A 24,321-nucleotide genomic window follows, 5' to 3' on the forward strand; every position below is an offset into this window, starting at 1 on the left:
TTGATCTTTTTTTTTAAATGGAGGGTTCAGACTTGCAAGACATCCCAGCAAGGCACGAAGCCTGTGAGCTACCAACCAGCGAAGGCCACCACATAGACATTTTAGAGACCTGATATAGGCCCACTCGTGCCTGAAACCTCTTCGGCTTAGAGCCAAGGACTAAGGGCATCCACGCCGTCAAAATCACCCGGGGCATGATCCTGACCTCATCCCTTATGTGTTAGAACCTTGCACTCAACAAGACGTGATCCTTGGTGGGCTCTTTGTGAACCATTTAACTTCACCAGTAGACCAAGGGCCCATTGACAAGATGCTGATCTCTTGACAACTTATGCACTTTGATGCGGAGCTGCGTGGTTAGATAGCCAACTCAACATATATACAATTTTTCTCTCGGTCTTGACCCTTACTTCAGATTATTTTGGAGAGACCACAACAAAGTTTGTGCACCTCGAAGTAGTTGTTTTTGCAAAGCCTCTAAGACTTGTCAATGCATTTTGTTCATTGAGTTTTTAATAGTAGTTTTTTAACATAAATTGTAAAACTATGACAAGAGTTTGCTGATTGTATTTTCAGATATTCTTTTATTCTAATAAAAAAAAAACTTTGTGTTCCCATTTATGATCTGATCTCATGGAAATATGAAATATGGTGACGGAAACTGTGACCGACCAACAAACTGCTCCAGTTAAAAAGGTTCTTACTTCAAATAGTACATTTGACTAAATATTGAAAGGTAATTTTTATTATTTAAATCCTGAAAACAAGATGCTCTATTCCTTTTACCTAACAAATTTTCCACAATTCATCCAAGAATTATCATATTCCGCTTCTTTTCCACATGAAATAGTATCTTCTGTTCTTTCAGAAAATAGTAGGAACCTTCTCGTGCCCAGTTCAGAATATCTTTTATTCTTTTACATAAGATGTTACGTTCTGAACATTTACTTCATCTCTACCCAACAAGAAGATATGGGCCCTTTTTCAAAGAGCAGAAGTTTTCCTCCCGAGAAGGAAGGTAGCAGAGTAATAATTTACAGGCATCATCCAAGCAAAAACGGAAGAGAAGCCGGAAATATAGTTAATTTGCCACGCACAATAAATCATCTTTTAAAATTAGCAGGTAAATTGTTTACCTCCAAAATTGTGGATTGTTTTGATATGTTTTCCTCCTTAAGGAGGTTTAGAAACTTGTTAACATAGAACATATTTGGTTTAAAAATGAAGGTACAATCTATGGATTTCATCCCGTTAAAGTATTCAATGAAGACGGTGCACAGATCGAGGACTTGAATGTCATCCGGGACAATGATAAGTTGTTTCTTTCTGATAGGGAAGAGCTTGAACAGACATTTCATGGGCAGTGGTCGAAACATTTTTGATCTCATACTGATAGATTGAAGCTTGTAAGTATAGTATTTGATATATTTTGAACAAAAAACACATAAAGTACACATCCATCGTCTTCTACCCAACACTCTAACAAACCACTCTTGTTTGCTGTATGAATCTACATCCTACATAAACGATAGGTTATGAACAGATTGATTGTTGAAATCATTTGATATTAATCTGGAATGTCTGCATTACATATACAGAATATTTATAGGTCCAACTCTAAGAAGCACATGAATTTTAACAAAATGAGACCCTCTCATGGGAATGCACTCACCTTATCCTGTGGAGTAAAACTTTATGACTGAGCTCATGTTGCTGAAGTCTAATAATCACTCTAAACTGAATGAATATGTTAGTAGGTGTGAAAGAGGGCCACGTTTTCTGTCAAAGGATAAAGCAGAAAAATAAAATTATGTTACGCACGTGTATTATAAAAATATTATAATGTAAAAACATATGATTGTTTGAATGATAACTGTTAATTTAAATTAAGTGAATAGTGCAGTATGTGGTGATATTTAAGTATTTGCCAGTCCCACCAACGTTGGTAGAATGATATCCTTCATGCGAAGGATGCTCAGAGATTCCAACCTTTTTTTTAATCTATCATTTTTATTTGGAAGGATGTTAGGTAGGATGATATTTTTCAGGGAAAAAAATGCCTATGGAGGGTACCCTCAATCTTCCATGTGTTAACAGATATTCCATATTTATGCTGAAGTCACATAAACAAACCAGATCCAAACAATAAGAAGACTAACAAGTATCAGTACTAAATATCTAGTAATGCTCTGTGATTTCAATCTAGCATAGATTTTGTATTAAGTACATCGAAATCTGCTTTTTTAGGTGAAATAAAACTAAGACCAACAAATGGAATGAACTCAAATTAATTTGCCCACATTATTTGTTTCTCAAGTATATCCTGATGTGATAGCTTCTGTTATTCTGCACCAACTAATTCATCGTCAGTTACAGTTTGCATTGCAACAATTCTTCTTATCTAGACACACATTAAATTAGAGTTTAGAGTTCAAAATAACCGAGGGTCTGAACTTAGTCAAATTAAGTATGAAATTAGAGTTATTTTTATGGCAACTCGTCTCAGAATATCCATAAAGTAGATGTTCCATTCAGAAAATACCAGTTCTTATATGCACAAGATATGATAAAAATGCATGGACCAGTGAAGTAGCTCACTTAAAATATATTCTCAATTGATCACACTTTCCAAATCACATGGCATGGAATATAAATATATGTCTGAAGGGATGCATTACTAGTGTCGCGTCATATGACAATTGCTGATGTTATTAGTTCACACCACAATGATATAATGAGCATAATGCGATCAATGCTAATTGCAAGTGATAACAAATGATGGAATGCAGATAATCATCAAGGCTGAATAATGAGTATTATTCGTAATAATCATATTGATCATTATGAGTAATCTTGCTGATCATGATTTCCTCTTTCCATAAATTGGCAGTGATACCCAATTATGGATTTGGCTGTTCATCTGATTATGATAGTCGAGCATCTTGCATCATTTCTGTATGCATATATCCATACAGGTCATAATGATCAGAGCATCAATCATTGCAACTTGTATTGACACATGCATACACCAAGGGTGCCATATGGATGCCATCAGATGTACAAAACTACCAAACATATATGCTTATGTATGATGCAATCATATGGATGAACATGGATTCATGTATGTGAGTGCTTGTGCATGCATGTAGATATATGCATGTGTACATGTATGTGATGAGAATATGTGCATGTCTATCTATATGCAGAGATGTATGTATGTAGAGATGCATGTATATGTGGGTATGCATGTATGTATGTAGATGCACGAGTACTAGTACATGTATGGATGTTCATTCATGTGTGGATGCAATGGATGATGTCTAAGAATGTAGTGCAAATGTGATCCTAACTATTACTCAAGTGTTATTTTGATGATAAGATATGTTTTAATCCCCTTGCCTTTGTTTACATTTGTGTTTTAGAATTCACAATTTAAGGTATCACAGTCTCCCCTCCAAAAATGCTTGCCCACAAGCATTTGATGTTTCAGCTGGTATCGGTTTCTTTCTGAATCTAATGCAGAGTTTGGACATTCCATCACCTTTGAAATTGACTTTTATCCTTCGTTTAGCTTTAGTTTTCTGTTGCTGAGTCGGAGGTATGGTTGCTTGAAGTCCGTACAAGGTATATTTTCTTCTTCGTTCTTTGAAGATGATGTTTTGATGGTTCATGTCCTGCTTGAGTGGTCCAATTTGCTTCATCCAAGGGAGACCTATTATGAGATTGGTGTTGCCAAGGGCCAAAATGTGGAATCGAGTAGTGTAGGTGTATTCTCCAAGTTGTAATTTGAGGGGGAGTGTTTGGGTGTTACAAAATACACCTTTTCCATTTGCTAATTTTGTCCTTATAGTATCACAAGGGCTCATAAGTTAGTTGTGTTTTAGGAGCCAGGAATTATTGATGAAGTTGTGTGAGGAATCACTGTGAGGAATTACAAAATACACCTTTTCCATTTGCTAATTTTATCCTTATAGTATCACAAGGGCTCATAGGCAAGTTGTGTTTTAGGAGCCAGGAATTATTGATGAAGTTGTGTGAGGACTCACTGTCTTTAAGAGCTTGTATTCATCTTCCTTCTATACTTGAATTCGAAAAGTGTGGGATGTTGAGTCTTTCAAGGTTGGCAAGAGTACATTCATCTGAACCTCCATTATCAATTGGTTGGAGAGTGGTTTGATGTTCAGCCTCCTCATCGATGTGGAACGAGGGATTGTCATGTATGGAGTGATCTTTGAACTCATAGAGTGGATTTTGAGTCACCTTGTAATTCTTCCCTCTTCTGGTCGCTTGACGATGAGGTTTTTTTCCTAGGTGAGGAAGATGCTTCTTCTGAAGTTGGTTCATCTCCCCATCTTCTTTTGGGTGCCTCTTGTCTCTTTAAAAATGATATAGATCTGACTGGTGTGTGTTGTGAGCTTCTTCCTTTGGGTAAGAAACTAGGAATCTGTTGAGTATAGGTCTCTTTGGGTTGGTACCTTGGTCCATTTTTGAAGTCAGTTTTCCTCTTAGAGCATGACCCCTGGGAGGAAATAGAATCTCTGTGGTATATCCTTTATTGACGCTCTCTTCTTGCTAGGGTAATGACCTTGTGAGATAGGTTGCTGTTTTCGGCTCATATTTCAACCTTAACTCAAAGTACTCTTTTAATGCCATTTCTTCCCTTAAAATTCCCCCTTTCCCAATCTTCTTTGATTTTTCCTTGTAGGTCTAGGAAGTTTGTAGGTTTGGAATTTGTCAAGGTAGGAATGCTGCGTCTAGGATTTTTGTCTTCAGAGTTGGAGGATGAGTTGATAAAGATTGGAAGTTAGGGTTGAGATTCTTTGCTGGATTGGGGGTATCTCTGCTGACAGGTTTTGAGGATGTTCAGCTTAGCTTGGATGAGTTAGTTCATTGAGTCTTGCATTCTCTTTTGTCCCTCTAAGAACTGATCCAGTTTCCTGTCAACCTCCTATTCTATTTCCATTGTTTCTTTCTTCTTTCTTCTGCTATGAGTCAAAAAAGGTTTACTCATCTTGGGCAGGAAAGGTAGCGCCGATAACCAATTGTAATGCCTCCTTTTGGTTATGTTAAGGCACTACATGAAATTACAAAACATATAGCTATTTGCTAGTTTCAAGTGCTATAATATGAATAATGTGCATAAAATTGTATTTAGATTTTATGGATGATAATATATTGATGCAATTACAATGATTACAAATGAATATTTGAATTTTGACAATGCAGTCGATAGTATGTATGACAGTATGCAATGGTGTTAAGCAGATGTACGAAATGGAGATGATACTATGTATGTATTTACAAAGTCTATTCCAATGCCAATGAAATAATATTAGTGGCAAAGTCTGTAGATATCCAGACCTTCAGGTAATGCTATGGCTGTCTCTGATACATGAAATTGTGAATCATGTGCATTCCCTCCTAGCAGTCTCTGATTTTACTTTATAATATGTGCCGTTGATAATAGGATGATCACAGATAGTATGCCGTCTCTGATTCGTCTTAATATATACAGAATCTGCAATCTCTAGAACCGTATCTGATACAGAGATATAAATATGCTCAATAGGTGTTGTTTCTTATATGTGTTATTGCGATACGTGCACTTGTATAACTGGAGAGTGCCTCAGCAATTGTGGTTTGCTCAAGCGGAGCAATAATCCGCAACGGGAGTATTAAAATCTATTCTGAATTGACCACACTTTCCAAATCACATAGCGTGGAATATAAATATGTCTGAAAGGATGCGTTAGTAGTGTCATGTCATATTATAACTGCTGATGTTATTAATTAACACCACGAAGATATAATAAGCATAATGCGATCAGTGCTAATCGCAAGTGATAACAAACGATGATGTGCCAATTATCATCAAGGCTGAATAAAGTGTATTACTCATAATAATCATATTAATTATTATGAGTAATCATGCTGATCATGGTTTACTCTTTCCATAAATCGGCAGTGACACCCGATTATGGATTTAGCAGTTCATCTGATTACGATAGTTGAGCATCTTGCATCATTTCTGTATGGATATATACACACAGGTTATAATGATCAGAGCATCGACCATTGTAATTTGTATCATTATATGCATATACCAAGGGTGCCATATGATGCCATCAGATGTATACATTTACCAAACATATATGCTGATGTATGATACAATCATATGGATGAGCATGGATATATGTATGCGAGTGCTTGTGCATTTATGTAGATATATGCATGTGTACATGTATGGGATAGGCATATGTGCATGTGTCTATGTATATGCAGAGATGTATGTATGTAAACATGTGTATATGTGCAGTTATGGATGTATGTATGTATGTAGATGCATGAGTACTAGTACATGTTTGGATGTTCATGCATGTGTGGATGCAATGGATGATGTGTAAGAATGTAATGCAAATGCAATCCTAACTATTATGCAAGTGTTATTTACATGACAAGGTATGTTTTAATCCCCTGGCCTTATTTACATTTGTATTTTTAGATTCACAATTTTACGGGATATCACATTTCCCCTAACAACCAAACCATACCATGGAATCCCTTGGAGAATTATATAAGGTGCAGAGAGTTGGTCCTTTCTAATCAAGCCTAAGTCCATACAATGAACACCCAGTCATTTGGTCTCATGTACCCACCTAGGGGTTGACATACTTGATTGGGGACTAAGTGTCGTTACCTCTTTATTATGTATTTCTCCATTCCATTCAATCCCAAGAGCACAAAACAAACACCGAATCATTTGGCCTCTTGGCCCACCTTGGGGTTCGTTTACTTGATGAGGGACACATTGCTGCTACCTCCTTTTGTGACCTTTTCACACCATCACCTCATTGCGAAATGGGAACCTCCTTTTTTTCTTTGCAGCAGGAGCTAGATTCTTTAGTTGGTTTTAGTTTAGTGGAAATTTCGGAATCTCCATGCCAATGGGATGATTTTGAGCAACTTTAGGGGAAACCATACCCACCGCATGAGAAGTCTACATGTCTAGTTTGGAGTCTAGGTTCCACCTTTGGAAGGAGTGAAGTTTGAGGAAGAGTGAAAAGATGGAGTGAAGAAAACATAAAATGGAATGTCAAGATGAGGACATGGGAAATGAGATTTTGAAACCTAACAATTTGAATTGACACTAGATGGAATTCATGAGGAAATTTGATTCGGAGATGATAAGCTTGAAATGAATGACTTGGACAAACATGAAATTTGAAGCCTTGAGAATATGGCATGAGAAAATCAAGATGACAATGGACAGATCTTAATGTGAAGAAGTGAAGGAGAATTTCAACATTCTGATCTGATAGAAATATCATTGCAAATCAGAAAAAAATGACGATAGGAGTTTTTATCAATTAATCAAAGGGAAAATTTGAGTTTCCAAAGGGCGAAGACCAACACTTAGTTTTTCTTGAAGCCATGGAAAAATTCCAAGAGATGATCAGAATCTGAGCACCCCTTGGAAAGGGAGGTTGAATTCTGACCCCCTTTGGAATTCCATTTCCAGCTGCCCCCTTATTTCTGTCCTAGTTTGAAGGCATGCTAAGATGAATACAAGATTAAGTTGGACTTAAAATGGATGAAGAAAACCAGATTGGGTGGAGAAGAAAGCGGATTAATTGAGTTTTTCACGGGTGATAATCAGATTTTGAAACGCAAATAAGGAGATGAAAATTGGATTTGGTGAAATTTCTGTCATTAATCATCCAAAACTACATCAAAATGCATGGATTGGAGATCAACCATGAAGGCAAAATCATAAGTTCCAAGCTGGAGGATCTGAGTGAGTGAATTAGGCATCTAAATATTAAAACTTGGAGATTTCCAACACATGGTCGGAACCCAACCAGGTGTTGGAACTCCAGTTCTAACACTAGGTTGGAATCCAACCTTGTGTTGGAGTTCCATTTCAAACAAATGCCCAAATTCCACCCAGTGGTAGGGCTTAATCAGATTGGCCCGGGGATGAATTTGTCACTCCAAATTCAACAAGAAGTGCTAATGTAAGTTGGCCTTGAAGAAAAATCAGGCATTTATTAATTATCACCTTGTATTTGGGTCAAGTTGGCCTGCATTGGAGGACTTAAGAAAATCAAATTTTAAATCTTATTTTCTCTCCTAATAAGGTCGGTCAAATGAAGGGTGGCACCTTTTGGGCCTTATCACCTATATAAGGGAAGTTAGATCTTCATTTAAACCATAAAGCAATCAAACACAAGCGATTCGATCTTTAACAGAGCAGGCCTGATTCGGAACTCAGAAAATTTCACCACAATCATTCAAATTTGGGTAAGGAATTGAAGGCATTTTTGAAAGCAGATGTAAGGAAGACATCAAATTTTGGGCAGATTTAAGAGTATAATTCTGGATTTCCAAATAAAAAAGGGTACAAACTTGCAGATCTGGGCAAAGAAATCAGAATTAGAGGCAATTTCACACAAGATTTAAACTCTAGACACATCAGCTAGTAAGGTCAGTGGTTTAGTTATTTCTTGAGAAATTCCAAGTTGACTGTGATCCAATTAAATGAATCCATGTCCAATGCATTGCCATAAATTTCTCATTTGCATTTAGATGAGGAGACTGAAATCGAATTTTAAGAGATAAAATGAATAAGTCTATTCTTTCTTAGGCAAGACAAGGAAATTGTAAATAAGGAAAATATGTTGTCATGCTTTGAATTTCCTTTCTTGGCTTCAAACTTTCAATCTCTAGATTTAAAAAAAAAAGAAATCCAAGGAGTAATGGATGGTGTTGTCTTGTAGGTTGAAAATCTCGGGATCAAAGACTGGAAATGCAAAGAAAGATAGACAAGCTCAAATAAAGCATGATAAAAAGGAGATGGTGCGGAAGACAAGTTTCATCTCAAAATGCAAGAAGATAGGCGATACAAACCTTGGACCAGTCAACATGGTAGAGATCAGATGTTTAGAGGCAATCCTTCAAAATTGGCCAAGAAGATGGTGAGAAATGAGGTAGTTGAAGCAGTCCCTTTTCCTCTAGCAATGTAGTGCACAAATTTGATGATCAAATCTGCTGGGCATTATGATCCACAATCAAGAGAAATTTGCTAGGGACCACAAAAGAAGCAATTAGTTTCACTCATAGAAAGAGCAATAAAGGAAGCATTCAATATTCCGTTTCACAAGGGGGTGTTTATACAACAAATAAGCAAGCTTTGAAGTATCACCAAGATAAACTTGATACTTGTAATTTAGTAATCAACAACCACTAACTATTTGAACGAAGGAATCATCATTCCAAGCTACTGAAGTTGACAAAATGTGACTTTCCAAAGGACTATGGCGATCTCATTGTCAGGTTGAGCAGAGTTATGAGGAGTCCTCAAGGAGCCATTTTCCAGCCTTGGATGTTCTACTTCATGTACATCTATTGACAAGATGATGTTTGAAAGGGTGGAAATAATTGGTGACAACATTGAGCTTCAATTGAGGATGTTGGATGAGACAAAATCATTCTACATGGGTTCATATGTTATATATGTTAGCAATGATGTACATGTATCTAGGATTGAGGCATTTGGGCCAAGTTGGCACAATAATAGGGCGATTCCTAATGCATGAGTGCTTTCCACTTTTGCATCTCCATAACAACAAGTATTTCAAGATATTCAATGATTCATTTGCTATGCGCATTGTGAGGACATTACAAGAGGCCACTTACAAGAGGTTATTCGATGAAGCTGGGAAGTTTATCAAGAAATATGGTTTGTGGTATATCTAGTGTCCTAAGTTCACATATGGTAGAGTGTTGGGAAGCACATGTTGCCCAAAAAGTCTCCTAAGATATCCTCCCAACAAGTTGGTTATAATGGAGGTGGAAAGATAGTTGACTACTTACAACAAGATTCAAAAGCACAAACAAAAATAAGGGGTTACATTTCCACTTTAACCTGGAAATGACATTTGTCCATCTCTTCAAGCAGCTGAAGTAATAGAGAAATAATTTGAATATTATGCATTGGGATCCTATGAAACAAAGAAGAATTTTGATCCAAATAGGCAAATTAGGAAGTCTTATGGAAACCTACTTACAACAAGATTCAAAAACACAAACAAAAATAAGGGGTTACATTTCCACTTTAACCTGGAAATGAAACTTGTCCATCTCTTCAAGCAGCTGAAGTAATAGAGAAAGAATTTGAATATTATGCACTGGGATCCTATGAAGCAAAGAAGAATTTTGATCCAAATAGGCAAATTAGGAAGTCTTATGGAAACAAGTTCAAACATGTGCCTCATTTAGAAGACTATTCAGAAAATGCAGCCAATGATTTCAAGCTAAGGAATAGGATTTTTTTCAAGATTGGCTGTGGATATGATTAGAAAATATAAATGACACAAAGATCAAGTGCCTGACTAGTTGGAGAATGCTGGTAATCTCATTAGAAGAGATTTTGTGACAAGAAAGGGCAAAGCATTAGAATCTATTGATCAATTGGATAAACATGATAGCAATTTAGAAGCTTTGATGATACCAGCTACACTTTTCACTTAAGAGTGGTGGAATAGAAAGATGAAAAATTGAGGAAAAAAGGAATCCCATTGACTTATGAAGAGATGAAAGAAGTAGAAGAAATCAAACAGGAATCATCCAAGCAGCCACAAGAAGTCAATAATAGACAGATTGATGAAAGTAGCAAGAAAAGGAAGAACACTGACAAGGTTTTACAAACCAAAGACATGAAAGGGAAGGAAATAATAAGTCAAGAACCACCTCTGAAGAAACAAAAACCAAGTGCTCCCTATCAAAAGAAACTGCTACCTTGACACAAGAAAAGATCACACCTACCAAGAGCAAAGAAGTACCTTGAAGTTGTGATAGAATCAAAGGCCAACACAAGCCAAAGTTTTGGTTACTCTCCTTTCAATCATAGTGAGGTAGACGATTCTCCTCCGCAAAGAATAGAAGATGATGAGATGATTAAGATTGATGACACTCAAAAGAAGGAAGAGATTGGCATATCAAATGAGAACCTCAACAAAGATATGATCATTCAAATGAAAATCAAGAAGCAAAGGATTAATGAGGTCACAGCCAAGGAAGTAAAAGACAAGGCCAAGGGAAACCAAACGATGAGTTGGGAGAATGCATTGCGCTTGCTTGGATGAGGGATATGCTAAAGAAAGATAAAAGTTGCAAATAAACAACCAGTTGAGAACACTGAAAATGTCTTAGAAAATATTGGAAAAGAATAGGAAAAGATGCTAGCTAGAAGTATACAAAGATCACAAGAGACAGTTTAGGTGTCCATATGACTAAAATTGCTATTCCAAGAGGCGACAAAGCAAGAGAGGACATTCTTCTTCAATATTATGATATCACAGAACATGATCTGGTCAACTTCAAAGAAGCAAGAGATCAAAGATTCCCATGGAGCCATCCAAAATTTAAAGAAAGATTGAGTAGAGAGGTTGAAAAGAAGAAACAATGCAAGAAAGAAGCTCAACAATTGAAGGAATATATACAACATATGATGGATCCGATACACCACAAACTTTAGGAATTTGCTCCCTCGATCACACTTCCAAGAGAGTCAATTGATAATTTATAGGTCACGAAGATGAGAATTCAAGTAGAGAAGGCATGGCTTGTAGAGGTTTTCAAAGAAGCTGATATTTTCCTTTATGGGATCATGGAGAGTTACAAGATGGTTGCTTCTAGTTGAATGAGAACTCAAGCTTTGTGCATGATTTGTGGAGAACCTTAAGTTCAAGTGTTGAATGTCGAAGGGTACCAAAGATTAAGTGCCAAAAGGAGCCAACAATTGAGGGCCAAAGTTGTTGAAAGGATTTTCCCTTGGTTGCATTGTCGTTAGGTGCATTGTTGTCAAGTATCTTTCCTCGGGTACATTATATCAGGTACTTTCCCTCAGGAACATTGCCATTAGCTATTCGCCCTTATGCACACATTGCCATTAGCTATTTGCCCTCAGGCACATTAACATCAGCTATTTGTGCTTAGGCACATTGCCATTAGGTACTTGCCCTAGGGTACATTAGCTTTGAGTATTTTCCCTCAGGTACATTGCTGTTAGGTATTTGCCCTTAGGTACATTATTGTTAGGTATTTTCCCTCAAGTACATTGCCCTCGAGTATTTTCCCACAAGTACATTGCCATGGGGTATTTTCCCTTTGATACTTGTTCTTAGGTACATTTTCGGGTATATAACTGTTGGGTATTTTCTGTGGCATATTTTCCCTCGGGTACATTGCCATCAAGTGACTTCCATCGTTCGGTACATTACATTAAAGTTTAGACTCGTAGAGAAATATGAACTTTTTCTCATATTCAACTACCCATGCTCACAAAGGTTCTTTAATATCAATGTTAATTAGCTTTATTAATATTATTGTTGTATTGTAAACACACACACCTCATTGCGAATGGCGACTCCCTCTTTTCTCTCTTACTGGCTTAATGTTTAGCTCAATGTCGTTAGGTTGGCTACCTTTTTCAATTTCTTAGTCTTTTAACTATTAAAGGAATAAGTGAGTTTAGTCTAGGGTTCCTAGGTGAAAATGGTGGAATGTTAAAATTGTCTAAGGATTGAGTCTCATTGCAAAACCCTGTTTGAGGAGGCCAAGTTTCCCCATCGATCCTTGCCTAAGTCAAAAATTTGTGTTCAAAAATGAAATTGTGAAGTGATGACAAGAAAAAAAAAATAAAAAATCAATATTTTGAAAAAATGAAGGATACGGGAAAATAGAGAAAATAAGGAAATCCTCAAGATCCTTGGATAAAAATGAAAGTGCAAGAAAATTCTCATCTAGTTCAAGTTTCCTATTTCAATATTCACTCTAGAAATCCTTGCCAAATGTGAGTTTTATTTAAGAATCCTTAAGCTAATCAAGTTTCTCCCAAGGCATTAGTAAGGATTTGAAAAGGAAACAAGAATAAATGAAAAGGAATTCCAAGAAAATCAAAATCAAAAGCTTAGAATGAAAAATCCTTAAACGAAAAAGAACTTCGCTTATAAGGGGATTCTTAGTAGGATTATCCTTACACGTCTAAAATATGTGCAACTATTAAGGATTTCCTTTTTTCCCCTCAAAAATGCACCCTTATTTTGTGGATTTTCCTTAGACTCATCAAATTTGCGCCTAGAAAATAAGGTTGTTTTCCTTACATAAGGGGAATTTCCACCCACAAGACAACAAAAATCCTTACAATCCTTCAAAACCCACACACCATTCTTGACCCAAGTCGGATTTGTGCCCTAGATATTAGGGGTAATTAAAATTTTTAAAACAATGTTTAGGTCAGCTTTTTGTGAGATTGGGTTTGTAACAACCAACTTTCCTAACCCTTAGTTTCCTTATATTTTAACAGTCAAAATAAGTTATCTACACATTCACATGCATGGGATTAATTGTTATAACATATTAATTGATTCTTGTGAAATGCCTTAACTAACAATTGGAGATTTATTTGCTTTGTTTAATTACAATAAAGATTAAATTGCACAAAAGAGAGATCATCAACTAACTAATGCATTTAAATATCACTTCATATAACTAAAAATAAATAAATGTAACTGCAAACATAAATAAATGACTATCTAGCAGAATTTGAAATGAACATGTATGGAATTACAAATACCTGCTACATCGTATTAGGCTAAGGATGCAGACTCGTTTTGTCTTGTGCAAGAGTTTGCTTTGGTGGAGAGGAGAAGCATTATCAGAGGCGTAACCACCCAACCATGGACGTAGTGTATCCCCCTCTCATCTTAATTGAGAATGGCCCTACCCTACACGGGATAAGGCATGGGAACACCTTCTCGTCTTGCTACCTAAGCATCATGGTGTTAAAGTGTCAACTACACAACCGACTAGATTGTGAAACCCTCCTATCAGCCTATCCATCCAACTGCAAGTTATCCTGACCTCTAGTGATCATAGTAGCATCAATTGCCTCTAAACCTACCCGGGCCAGGCATTTACATAGACAATATGTGCCCAATCAGCCATCACTCAACTTGACATGCAAGACTACACCCAACTGCCCACCATGAGCTGACTCGGTGTATAGTTCCAAAATTTAGTTCCCTTTCTTTTGTTTAATTTATTACTGATTCAATCTCTTAATTTGCAGGGGCATTCCCACAATCCATTGTGCACAGTCTACACCATTCATCTCAGCTATGCTTGGCCATCCTTGATGATCCTTGGTGCAACTGTCCATCCTTCATGGAATTTGCAGGATGTTTATACCGTAATAAGTTCCTTGCCTTATAGGGAATTTTATAAATGATATCAAGAGTAAAAAATGGCTTTCAAGAGAATTCAATATTACATCGCAAAGGGGTATGCCTCCTTGTCTCAAGACATGTATTTTTAATGCCTCAATACAAGGGCATATTGCTTATAAAGATTATCCGTTTTTTAAAAAATTTTAAAGAGGGGTAAACACTTTTGACCTGGAGCTATGAACCAGTGAGGCCACAAACGGGGAACCTCATCCCCATTGGATTTGAACCTTGATGGCAAGGATAACAACTCAACAACATAAACATCACATGTCACTATTGGCAAAGATTATCCGCTTTAACTCTATACACGAAACTCATTTGTTTTAAAATGAAAAGCTATAGCATATATCACAATTCTGTGCAAGGCCGAAGTGATCATTTCTCATTCATTCATGCTTGGCCAGTAGGAATTTATTAGGTTGATTGGATCATGAAAACAACAAAATATTTGACCTAATGATTGATTACCGACTGGCAGAGATTTCAATATATATATATATATATATATATATATATATATAAACTTTATCATCAAACATAGGACTTGTATGCTTAGATGCAATACTAGACAACTTGAGATTCAATAAGGAATAACAACAGCATTTCCAGAATTCAAAGTGATGGGGTTGTGATGCAAACAAAGTGTATCCTGAGAATCCAAGCTACGAGCTCCAACATCGGAATTACTAGTCTTTGTCGGCACCACTAATAAGATGAAATTTTACTCATAAAATATAGCATACGGAAGTGAGGATTCACAAGCGTATTTTGAGAGTAAGCCCTTAAGTGGCTGCAATCTTCTGTCATATAGAACAATGCTTGATTACAAGGGAATAATGCTCGATCAAGAAAGAGTTACGTACTTGAAAAGATATGCAAGGTGGCGAGCATGAGTTACAATCTTGATTGAACTTGAAAAATGCAAAGGGACTGGAATAATAAGAAAATTATAAGTGGCTGAAAGACTTCATGCATTAAATTAATTTGATGTGAGAAAAGAAGAAGAAAAATAGAATCCTTCTTATAATTTATTATTTCAATTTTCAATAATACTCATATTATTTACACATGTTTGTACTTGTTATTTATACACATACTACATTATATTTCAAATATACTTATACATATGTTCTATTTAAATATGTGCATACATTTATATATACATATATGTAACATGTACAAATGTACATAAGTACTGTGGGTATTATTTATATAACAAGTCATGTTTGACATCACAAGAATAATGCAGAGCATCCAGATTCCCAAATCAAAGGTAACGATTGTTTTTATTTCGCTTAATGTTCACGTGAATATATATTTATGTATCTTTTTAGATTAGACGGCCTGGTTGGCTCATGGTGGACACTTGGCATAATCTAGTCTGTCCAACCTTATTTCCGTTGACCATGGTGGTTTAGACTCATATCTGTTAGCTCAGTGGCAAGTTCGTGCACTTGTGCTCTATTCCCTCTCTGCCAATGCTTCCCCCCATCGCCATGCTCCTGCAAGAAGAATTAAAATGGTGAAACCATACTTACGCATCGTTCAAATGGAAATTAGTTATCATAACTGAAAAGCATATTAACTAACCATTTCCAATTCATGTAATGGCATATGATTAACCATCATCTTCCAATCCACATGAAACATAACAATAACCAATATTTGCATCCATATGAATTCAAAATGAGTAACTAATTTAACCAACCTTTTAGGATTGGCTTGAGATATCAACGGCTAAATAAATTTTCAAAATCAACAAAATAGGGGATGTAACTGAGTTTCACCCTTTCATATAATCACCTGTAAATGAGAGATCAAAGACACCAATTCAAACATCAATCGATCCAATCCAAAGCAATTTGAAGAGCAGATAGAGGTGAACTTGCACACCTAGAAGGGTGATTTAAATCAGATCAAATGCAAATTCCAGATCAATTGTGAGCTTGAATTGGAAATTCCCTAACCTGGGGTATGAAATGCAATGCAACCTCCAGCAGAAGTGCAGATTCCAAGAAGTCAATCAGAATTTGAGGCGAATTCAATATAGATCAAATCAAGTAAATCAGGGGGAACAACATTCAAGAGCAAACTCTAAGGTCCAACAATCAGAATAAAAAGATGAAATGAGAATTTCAATCAGAAAATGGAAGCATTTACCAAGCCCTAAACATGAAGGATCAGACGTAAAGTGCAGAAAATCAGATTCGAATTAATGGAAATCCCAAGCAGATAAAGGCAAGCAGCAGCAGAAATATGAATTTCAAGCATATAAGGAGCAAAATTTTGAAGCGAAGTGTGATTTTATGGTGATTCTGGCAGATTGGAAGCAAATCCAATTTAAGTATTAAGGTAAATTAAAGTAAATCAGGGGCAAAATTTGTAAGAAAAATGCAGGCTTTATTCAAATAAAAGAGTGAACTTAGGCAGATATATGAATCAAGGGAAGATTCGAGACAATTTAAAAGCAGAAGTGCAATTTCTTATCAGCAAGAAGGGCAGAAATTGGAATTGAAAAGAAAGCATTTCCAGATTTGCCACGAGGATCACAAAAGATGTTTCTAAGATCGAATGAGGAATCAAAACATGGAGGAGGTGAAATCCATCAAGCATCAAGATATTTCCAAAAGAAAAGATGAGAATTGCGACTTAAGTTGCAATGAATTTAAGACAAGATGCCATTACACAATTATTTATATTTTATGTCCTTCAATCTGGCATTTCGGTCCTATTCATATTTTTCATCCAAAACACTTTTCGTTTTCTTTTTCAGGATTGATGCTTAAAAGATGGTGGTATGATGATGATCGTGAAGATGAGAGACTTCACAACATGAGAAATTGAGTCACGCAGAGAATTCCAAGGATCCACAATAACGATGCAAGGAAAGAGATATAATCCATACTATGATAAGGACTATTTCAAGATGTTTAAGCTTGAGGAAAGGAACTCAAAGACAAGACTTACAGCTCCAGAAGGAATTCAAGATTGAGACATGCAAGGAGGATGATTTGACAAATGGAAAGTCTCATCAGCTTTGTATTTCCTTTGGAAATCCAAGATCAATATGAAGGAAAACCAATATCAATATGAACGTCGATAATTTTAATAGACATCAAGTCAAAAACAACTTCAAATATTTCAAAGGAGATGAAATTCGAAGGAGCATTCAAGATGAAGTAATTTGAGAATATGAGCCATCACAATCAATCAAATTTTGAACAATGTTGAGTATCAAGAGATATTGCTAGAGATGAAGATACTTCTTTGTGATGATGGATGAATTGAATTGAAACAAAAATGAAGAAAGGAAAACACTTTGTGTGGCAAACTAATTTTCTAAACTAAAAAGATAGAGCTATATTCTGAATTAAGAATAGATACGAAAACAATACTTCAACTAATTCACCAAAGTGAGCATTTTTAATTCCATTTCATGTGAAACTAACTGAAATAACTGATTTCCATAATAATTACAAAAGGGAACTTAAATTATTAACATTAATTCTATGATATTTGATATTCACAAGAGAAAGTAAATGCGCCTCGGTTTTCGGATAAGAGGAGAAGCATTAGTTTAGGCTAAATTTTTCAACCGTGGACCATATCAATCCCCACACAATCTTTTGATAAGAAAGACCCTCCCTACCCCGGGGCTAGGCTTAGGGCATTATTAATCCAACCATCTGAGCAATACCAGTATTTAGAATGTCCTCTCAGTAATATACGGACATGTCTGATTAACTAGCGCCACCGACATCATGTGATCTATAGAAGGAAAGCATACCTTTAACGACCTTGGCCAAGGTTTTTGGATGGGTTTCTAATACTTGATCACCACTGCTCAATTTGACAACAGGGTAATTAGATGGACATGCATGAGCTATTAGATGGACATGCATGAGCTATTGAATAATTCTTTAAAAGTAATAAAATTATCATATCTATTCTAGTTCCTGTTTCTTGTTCTTGTAGAACTTTCTTTTCACCTCTTCACCCTCTTTCTTGGCCAACCAGCCGGGTGAGTCTTGGGTGTCTGTTCATAGAGGATATCAATTCATTTGCTGAAACTCAGCTGATGGAAATAATATTTCAGTATTGGCACAAAACAATCCTTAAGACTCAAGGACTTCTCTTAAGAAAACTTCAAAGGATTATAATTCAAATTTGAAAGACAAGCTATTTTGTAGAGGAAATCATAGCATGACATATGTATTTGTTTCAGACTTAACATGGTGAGATAACATGGTGTGCTTGATCGAATGAGCTATTCGATAGAGTTAGTTTACATCACAGCCAAGCATTGTTATTTGAAAATCCTTGAAACTACTTTTGTATCTATACTTCGAAATACATATACCAAAATAAAGATTAGGAAAACTAATCACATAACTTGATCAATGAAAGAATGTATCTTTGATTAACTTCGAATGGCTAGCTCTTGGAAGTTTGATTTTCAAATGCGAATTTCAAATTTCAAAGACCATTTATTATTAGGAACAGTAGTTTGGATTCTCTCCAATATCGGCCGCAAGAAATAAGGAAAGAAAAGAGGAGGGAACGGAAATAGAACTACAGTATCGGTGCTTGCTCTCAGACATATACTCGAGCATAAATCAAATGGGAATAATATAGAAGGTTCAAATAGAAGCTGTGACTCTTCGTAGCAGTTACAAAAAGATAATCAGCTTCTTGGTTCACCAATTTAAAAAAGAAGAAGATGCCAAGTATACTTCTCGTCTCTTATAGAGACTTATAATTATGGGAAAAAGAATTCGAAGGTCTTCTTATTAAAAGAAATAATTTATAATTTTACACACACACACACACACACATATATATTTGCTCATTTATATGTTATTTTTGAATGGTGTCTTCATATTATTATTGTGTCAAAGGTTATACCTATTAGGATACGCATATCTATATAAGTGCTCTATATATATATGCTCATTTATATGTTATTTTTGAATGGTGTCATCATATTATTATTGTGTCAAAGGTTATACCTATTAGGATACGCATATCTATATAAGTGCATAATTGAGAGATTATTTTATCTTCATATCCTCTCAATGTGTGTGTGTGTATATATATATATATATATATATACACATCATAGTTTAAAATTTATTTTGTTTTGGGAAAAATTAAATTTTAAATTTTAAAATACTATAATACAGTACAAAAATAAATTAAATTTAAAATATATAAATCATATTTAATGTAAAATTGTTTAAGACTTGAAGTTTTAAAATTTAAATATAATAAATATAAACTTAAAGTATTTAATGTAAATTTAAAATATAGTAAATTTAAAGTAATTTTAATTTTAAGTTACTTATTTTAAATACACAATAATACTGTTTTATTATCATTTTTTATTTTTTACTATTTAGAAACTGTTTATGAATTACTGTCTAACTTAAAACTTTGAATAATATATGGTGGATATCTAAGATTGTTATGTATTCTACAAATTTGGTGTGTATGTATGTGTTTTTAAGAATATTTTAAAAAATTTTATATTTTTAAATGTTCGATAAAAGTGCCGATTTATTGCCAATTTTTTCGCCGAGTTTTTCAAAAATTTTGGGCTAGCCGAGTTATTGCTGATATCGAGTTTTTAAACTATGATACACACACACACACATGTTAATAGAGATGAGCTTGAATGATTTAATACTATGGTGTCACCATACTTTTTATACTTATGCACACACACACACACACACACACACACACACACACACAATGAAATGATGAGATTGCCAACATAAACCATTTTGATTATGTTCAAATGTTTAATGTTTTATTGATTGTCCAATAGCTCATGCGTGTCCAATGTATGTACCCTGCTATGTAGTTGCTAGGTCCTTACCAAGATAGTTAGAGGTCATACTTGTCGATCGGATAAATGGACTAAGGTAGTGCCCCATTTCGTAGATCCAGTTAAGCAATGCTTCCCCCCTTCGTCTGCTCCTGCAACCGCCCGTGCAAGATCTTCCACAATAATAACAAGTTCCCATGATAAATCCATATCAACATATATCATAGATAGTAGTAAAGAAATCATTCAGAAAACAAGCAACTACTAACTACCATCATCAACATATGACAAGTGATGGTTAACTACCATCATCAATAAACGGTTATACATAATAATTAATAACAACCAATTTCATATGAAACAATGGTTACATATAAGTTTATAACTACCCTTTTCACATGAACAGGGGAAAAAAATAGTTTTTAACTAATTATCTCAACCGCTATAATAATTTTAAATAGGTCAAAATTTTGGGATGTAACACTTTGAGAGTTGTGCAAGCTGTAATGTCCCCTGTTGTAATCTTATAGAGTTTGGACCGAATCCTTATACGGAAATTGTAAGAGATCCTTTCCTATCCATATTTGTTGAAAATTCGACAAATGAATGTTTTGACTGTGAATTATAAGAGTGTATGTGGTCAATATCCTTATTTTATGGATTCAACAATTGATCTACTACATTGATGCTAGTCTGCAATGGTTGTATTGCTATTATTAATTATGATATGAACCTTATACTGATATAGATATCATTTCAGTACAATAGGTGTTCTGCAATTTGTAGGCTTTATCACTTCGATGTCAGGGGGTTAATTTTTCTACCTCAGCTATGACATGAATTTGGCAATTATTACCCAAATATGAATGAACCTAGAAATAATAATATTCAGCGCTTGGTATCCTTATTGCTCAGCATTCCATGTTATATAATATAAACTATATGGTGAAAGGGTTGAATATGACTGCTACATTTCTCTGCATTTGGTGCTGTGTGTATATACTCAGACTGTTGCCACTTTCCTGATTTTTCTGGATGAATGGCCAGCTGGGTGTGATCTGTTATGTTTTCCTTGCCATACCTCTGTTTACCTTCTGATTGTGTATGATTTGGTGTGTTTCCTCCTTGTTCCACTAGAGGAGAAGGGAGCATATTCATGTGCCTAGCCTTTGACATGTTCAATAGACACCTCTGTTTGTCTCCTGTCTCCTGTTGCGTCTCTCCACAACAGACTATAACTTAGACGGCTAGGAATTTTGAAGATCGATGTTTAACCAATATTAATCTGGTAAGTAAATGTTGTGCATAGGATTTATTACACATATATTGTAAATTGGGTATACATTGATGGACAGACTTACATCAAATATCATTAGTGTGTTTCAAAAGGTTAATATGTGGAATGACACTGCAAAAGCCACAGAAAAATCAAGCTGAAGCTGTAAAATATGATGTTAATCTGTTAGATTTATAGTGAAATATGCAGTAGTGGTAAATAAATGAGAAAACAAAGGCAAAGTAAAGTATTGCTGTGGAATTAGTATAATCATAAAATTAGTAGTCCAGTCCAAACATATCATTAATCTAAAAATTCTGGAAAAGAGTTTTCTTTCTATATATATGCATTCTGCTAAAGTCTACTTTTATAAATCTAACCTTAAATATTTGCCGGAGACTTGCAAAATTTGCTAGTTGAAAAGAATGATTTACATAATTCTAGGTTTAAATATTTGTCCAATTTAGTTGGGATATTTTCATAATCTTAAGCTTATTCAGAGTGAAATGATCTGCATTCAATGTTAAAATTTAAATATTTCTCTGAGATTTGTTGGCTGAAAGCCACATTTGTGATATTATCATTAATCTAAGCTACGTTCTACAAACAATTTGATTTTCGTAGAGGTAAAATTAATTTTTTATCTGAGATTTGTTGGCTTGAAGCTACAGTTGTTGCAGGATTCTCAACAAGTCTTTTGCAAAATTTGGAAAGAGGACATGAAAGAGAATGTGTGTTCTCAATTTGACAAGAACAGAGCGAGGAGAATTTAGCCAGGGGAGTGTTGTTGAAAATAGAAATACAAGAAATACTAAAAGTTCGAATGAATGGCAGTAACTTGCCTCACAAATTCACAGAAATAACCTTCTAAAGCATAGTATTGTTGTAATTGTTCACTTTCTCTCATTTATTCGCAATGATTGAATCATAATCCCTAAACCCTAGAACCTTAGTGTCACCTAACAAACTGATTCACTACAAACAACACTCCAGGGTATTAATATTTATGATAATTGTCGGAAATGTTAGTTGCAGAGCAGACTGATAAGCCCTGTTAATTAAAACACCGATGCGTCTTATATTCTTCTAATCCGAGGGGCTTTATAGAGTAAATGAGGATAAACATATATGAGCATTTGGTATCACACACAGAAATGGGCTACTTTGGGGGTTGAGGTATCTTATAACTAGAATTTACTACAAAAAGGATTAATTCTATCGTTTATCTCTCTTCAATACAGATTGAATGACAGAAGAAACTTTAGTACTGAAATTGCTAGCTACCAACAAACTCATAATTTTTCCATGACTGTTTAACTCTTCTATACAGACTGACTGGCCTTGAAAAACAGGAAAAGCGAACACAAATGCTTGGGTTTAGTAGATCGTAATGCTTCCAATTTTCGTGCATGTAAGAGAATATTTTATTGTAATTAACTAGATACCAGGTTTTAGTTGGTAGTTAATGGTTTAATAAAGTCATAAAATGTAATCATTTGTATGTTGTTTTTTCTTTCGAAAATGCAGCAACAATTGGATACCATTTCCATATTGTTGATGAATTTTGAGTTTTTGACTCTTCTCACTATTCATAAGTAGGAGATAATTTCTACATCAAGTCAAATTGTGATATTGCTATTAGGATTCAACTATGTAGTTTTCAAGTCAAGCTCATTGACCCATGTTTCGTGAATAGTGATTCACAAGAATCCATTTCTCATGAAAATGAATAGAACACTTCGCACTTATTGCATCAAGGTGAAGTTAGTAGGATTCAACTATGTAGTTTTTGAGTAGAACTCTTTGAGTTTGACTTGAAAACTACCCTGACGAATGTTGATAGGAATACTAAATGGGTGACGTCTTGAGAAGGCACAATGCTTTACCCTTGTGAGCATCACCTAGATATAAAACTAATATTGGGACTGAACTTTATGACTCACAGGTTATCATGAAAGCACACGAACAATTTCCACTTTAAGTACCAACTCAAAGAGTGATCACCAATACATGGACAGATAAAATAATGAATTTTGAGCCTAAAAATAACTTCTAAGAAGATGAACAATCACTTATACAAATGTCAATAATTCAAAGAGTAAAACATACAGATTGCATAAATTCAATGATTTTCACAAAATATAAATGATATTTGATTCCAATGCACACAATAGTGGAAACTAGAAACTCACCAAAAATCTATTTGATCTTCAAATTTGACTGAGTTTCACTTGTATGGCAAAACATAAGGAGGATAAAAAATGTCAACCCTTCCATAATTAGTTAATTACATAATTATAATGTTTAGTTTGTAACTATGAAAGTTTGAAATTGATTCCTTTTAAGAATCACATAAACAGAGAAATTAAAACATAGGAGATGATTCTACTAAAATATTAACAATCCATGTCATGGATAATAAAAATATAATACAACATCATGGCTGGGTTGAGGTCCATCTGTGGAGTTGGAAGGTTGTTGCACTTACTTGGCTTTGTAATCTTGTAGAGCTTTAATGGTTGTCACAGAGAATGGTGATGCTCATTGACTCTTTGTAGAAAAGGTCTGGGCATGATTAACACACTAGGTTAATGAGGAGGTGATCTGAGGCAATCTATTTTGTGTTTCTATATTGAAGGCCTTGGGATTAGAGAGGGCATCAATAACGCCTTCAAATTCTTATTTAAGCTTTTCCATTGTGGCATCTCTAGTGTTATCATTCTTCTCGGCTTGGCAAACAATGCTTGTGAACTCTTAATATTGAAATCATTTACAAATCTTGTGCTCATTCAAGCAACAACATGAGAATTACAATCTTATTCAAGCTCCTTTCGAGCAACCACACTAGAAACAACATTTGGAAGACCAAGAGTCACAACTTAGAATCCACTTTTTACAATGAGACAAATACAACCAATAGAAGATTG

At 35.0% G+C, this 24,321-nt stretch overlaps 1 protein-coding gene across 4 annotated transcripts; it reads left to right on the top strand.

The window, feature by feature from the left end:
- Positions 1-778: 778 nt before the first annotated feature.
- Positions 779-22,484, top strand: LOC149529011 (potassium channel AKT2/3-like). 4 transcript variants are annotated; one of them, XM_089810833.1, is made up of 3 exons: positions 779-1,123; positions 1,228-1,406; positions 22,075-22,484. In XM_089810833.1, exons 1-2 carry the CDS (start codon positions 973-975, stop codon positions 1,380-1,382), a joined length of 306 nt encoding a protein of 101 aa, XP_089666959.1. In that variant the 5' UTR covers positions 779-972; the 3' UTR covers positions 1,383-1,406; positions 22,075-22,484. The 4 variants fall into 4 exon arrangements, with proteins under 4 accessions (XP_089666959.1, XP_089666958.1, XP_089666957.1 ...); XM_089810832.1 differs by having other exon boundaries at positions 780-1,123; positions 22,060-22,484; XM_089810831.1 differs by having other exon boundaries at positions 780-1,123; positions 22,066-22,484.
- Positions 22,485-24,321: the final 1,837 nt, after the last annotated feature.

This window comes from Cupressus sempervirens, chromosome 11, assembly GCF_028749045.1.
Source record: "Cupressus sempervirens isolate cs-2001-9-10 chromosome 11, ASM2874904v1, whole genome shotgun sequence".
NCBI classification, from domain to species: Eukaryota; Viridiplantae; Streptophyta; class Pinopsida; order Cupressales; family Cupressaceae; genus Cupressus; species Cupressus sempervirens.

Bases quoted from the DNA above. Each gene is read 5' to 3' on its own strand.
- LOC149529011 (XM_089810833.1), top strand. From the start codon at position 973: ATGGGCCCTTTTTCAAAGAGCAGAAGTTTTCCTCCCGAGAAGGAAGGT. The intron at 1,124-1,227 runs GTAAATTGTTTA...TTAAAAATGAAG, and splicing joins TCATCTTTTAAAATTAGCAG to GTACAATCTATGGATTTCAT.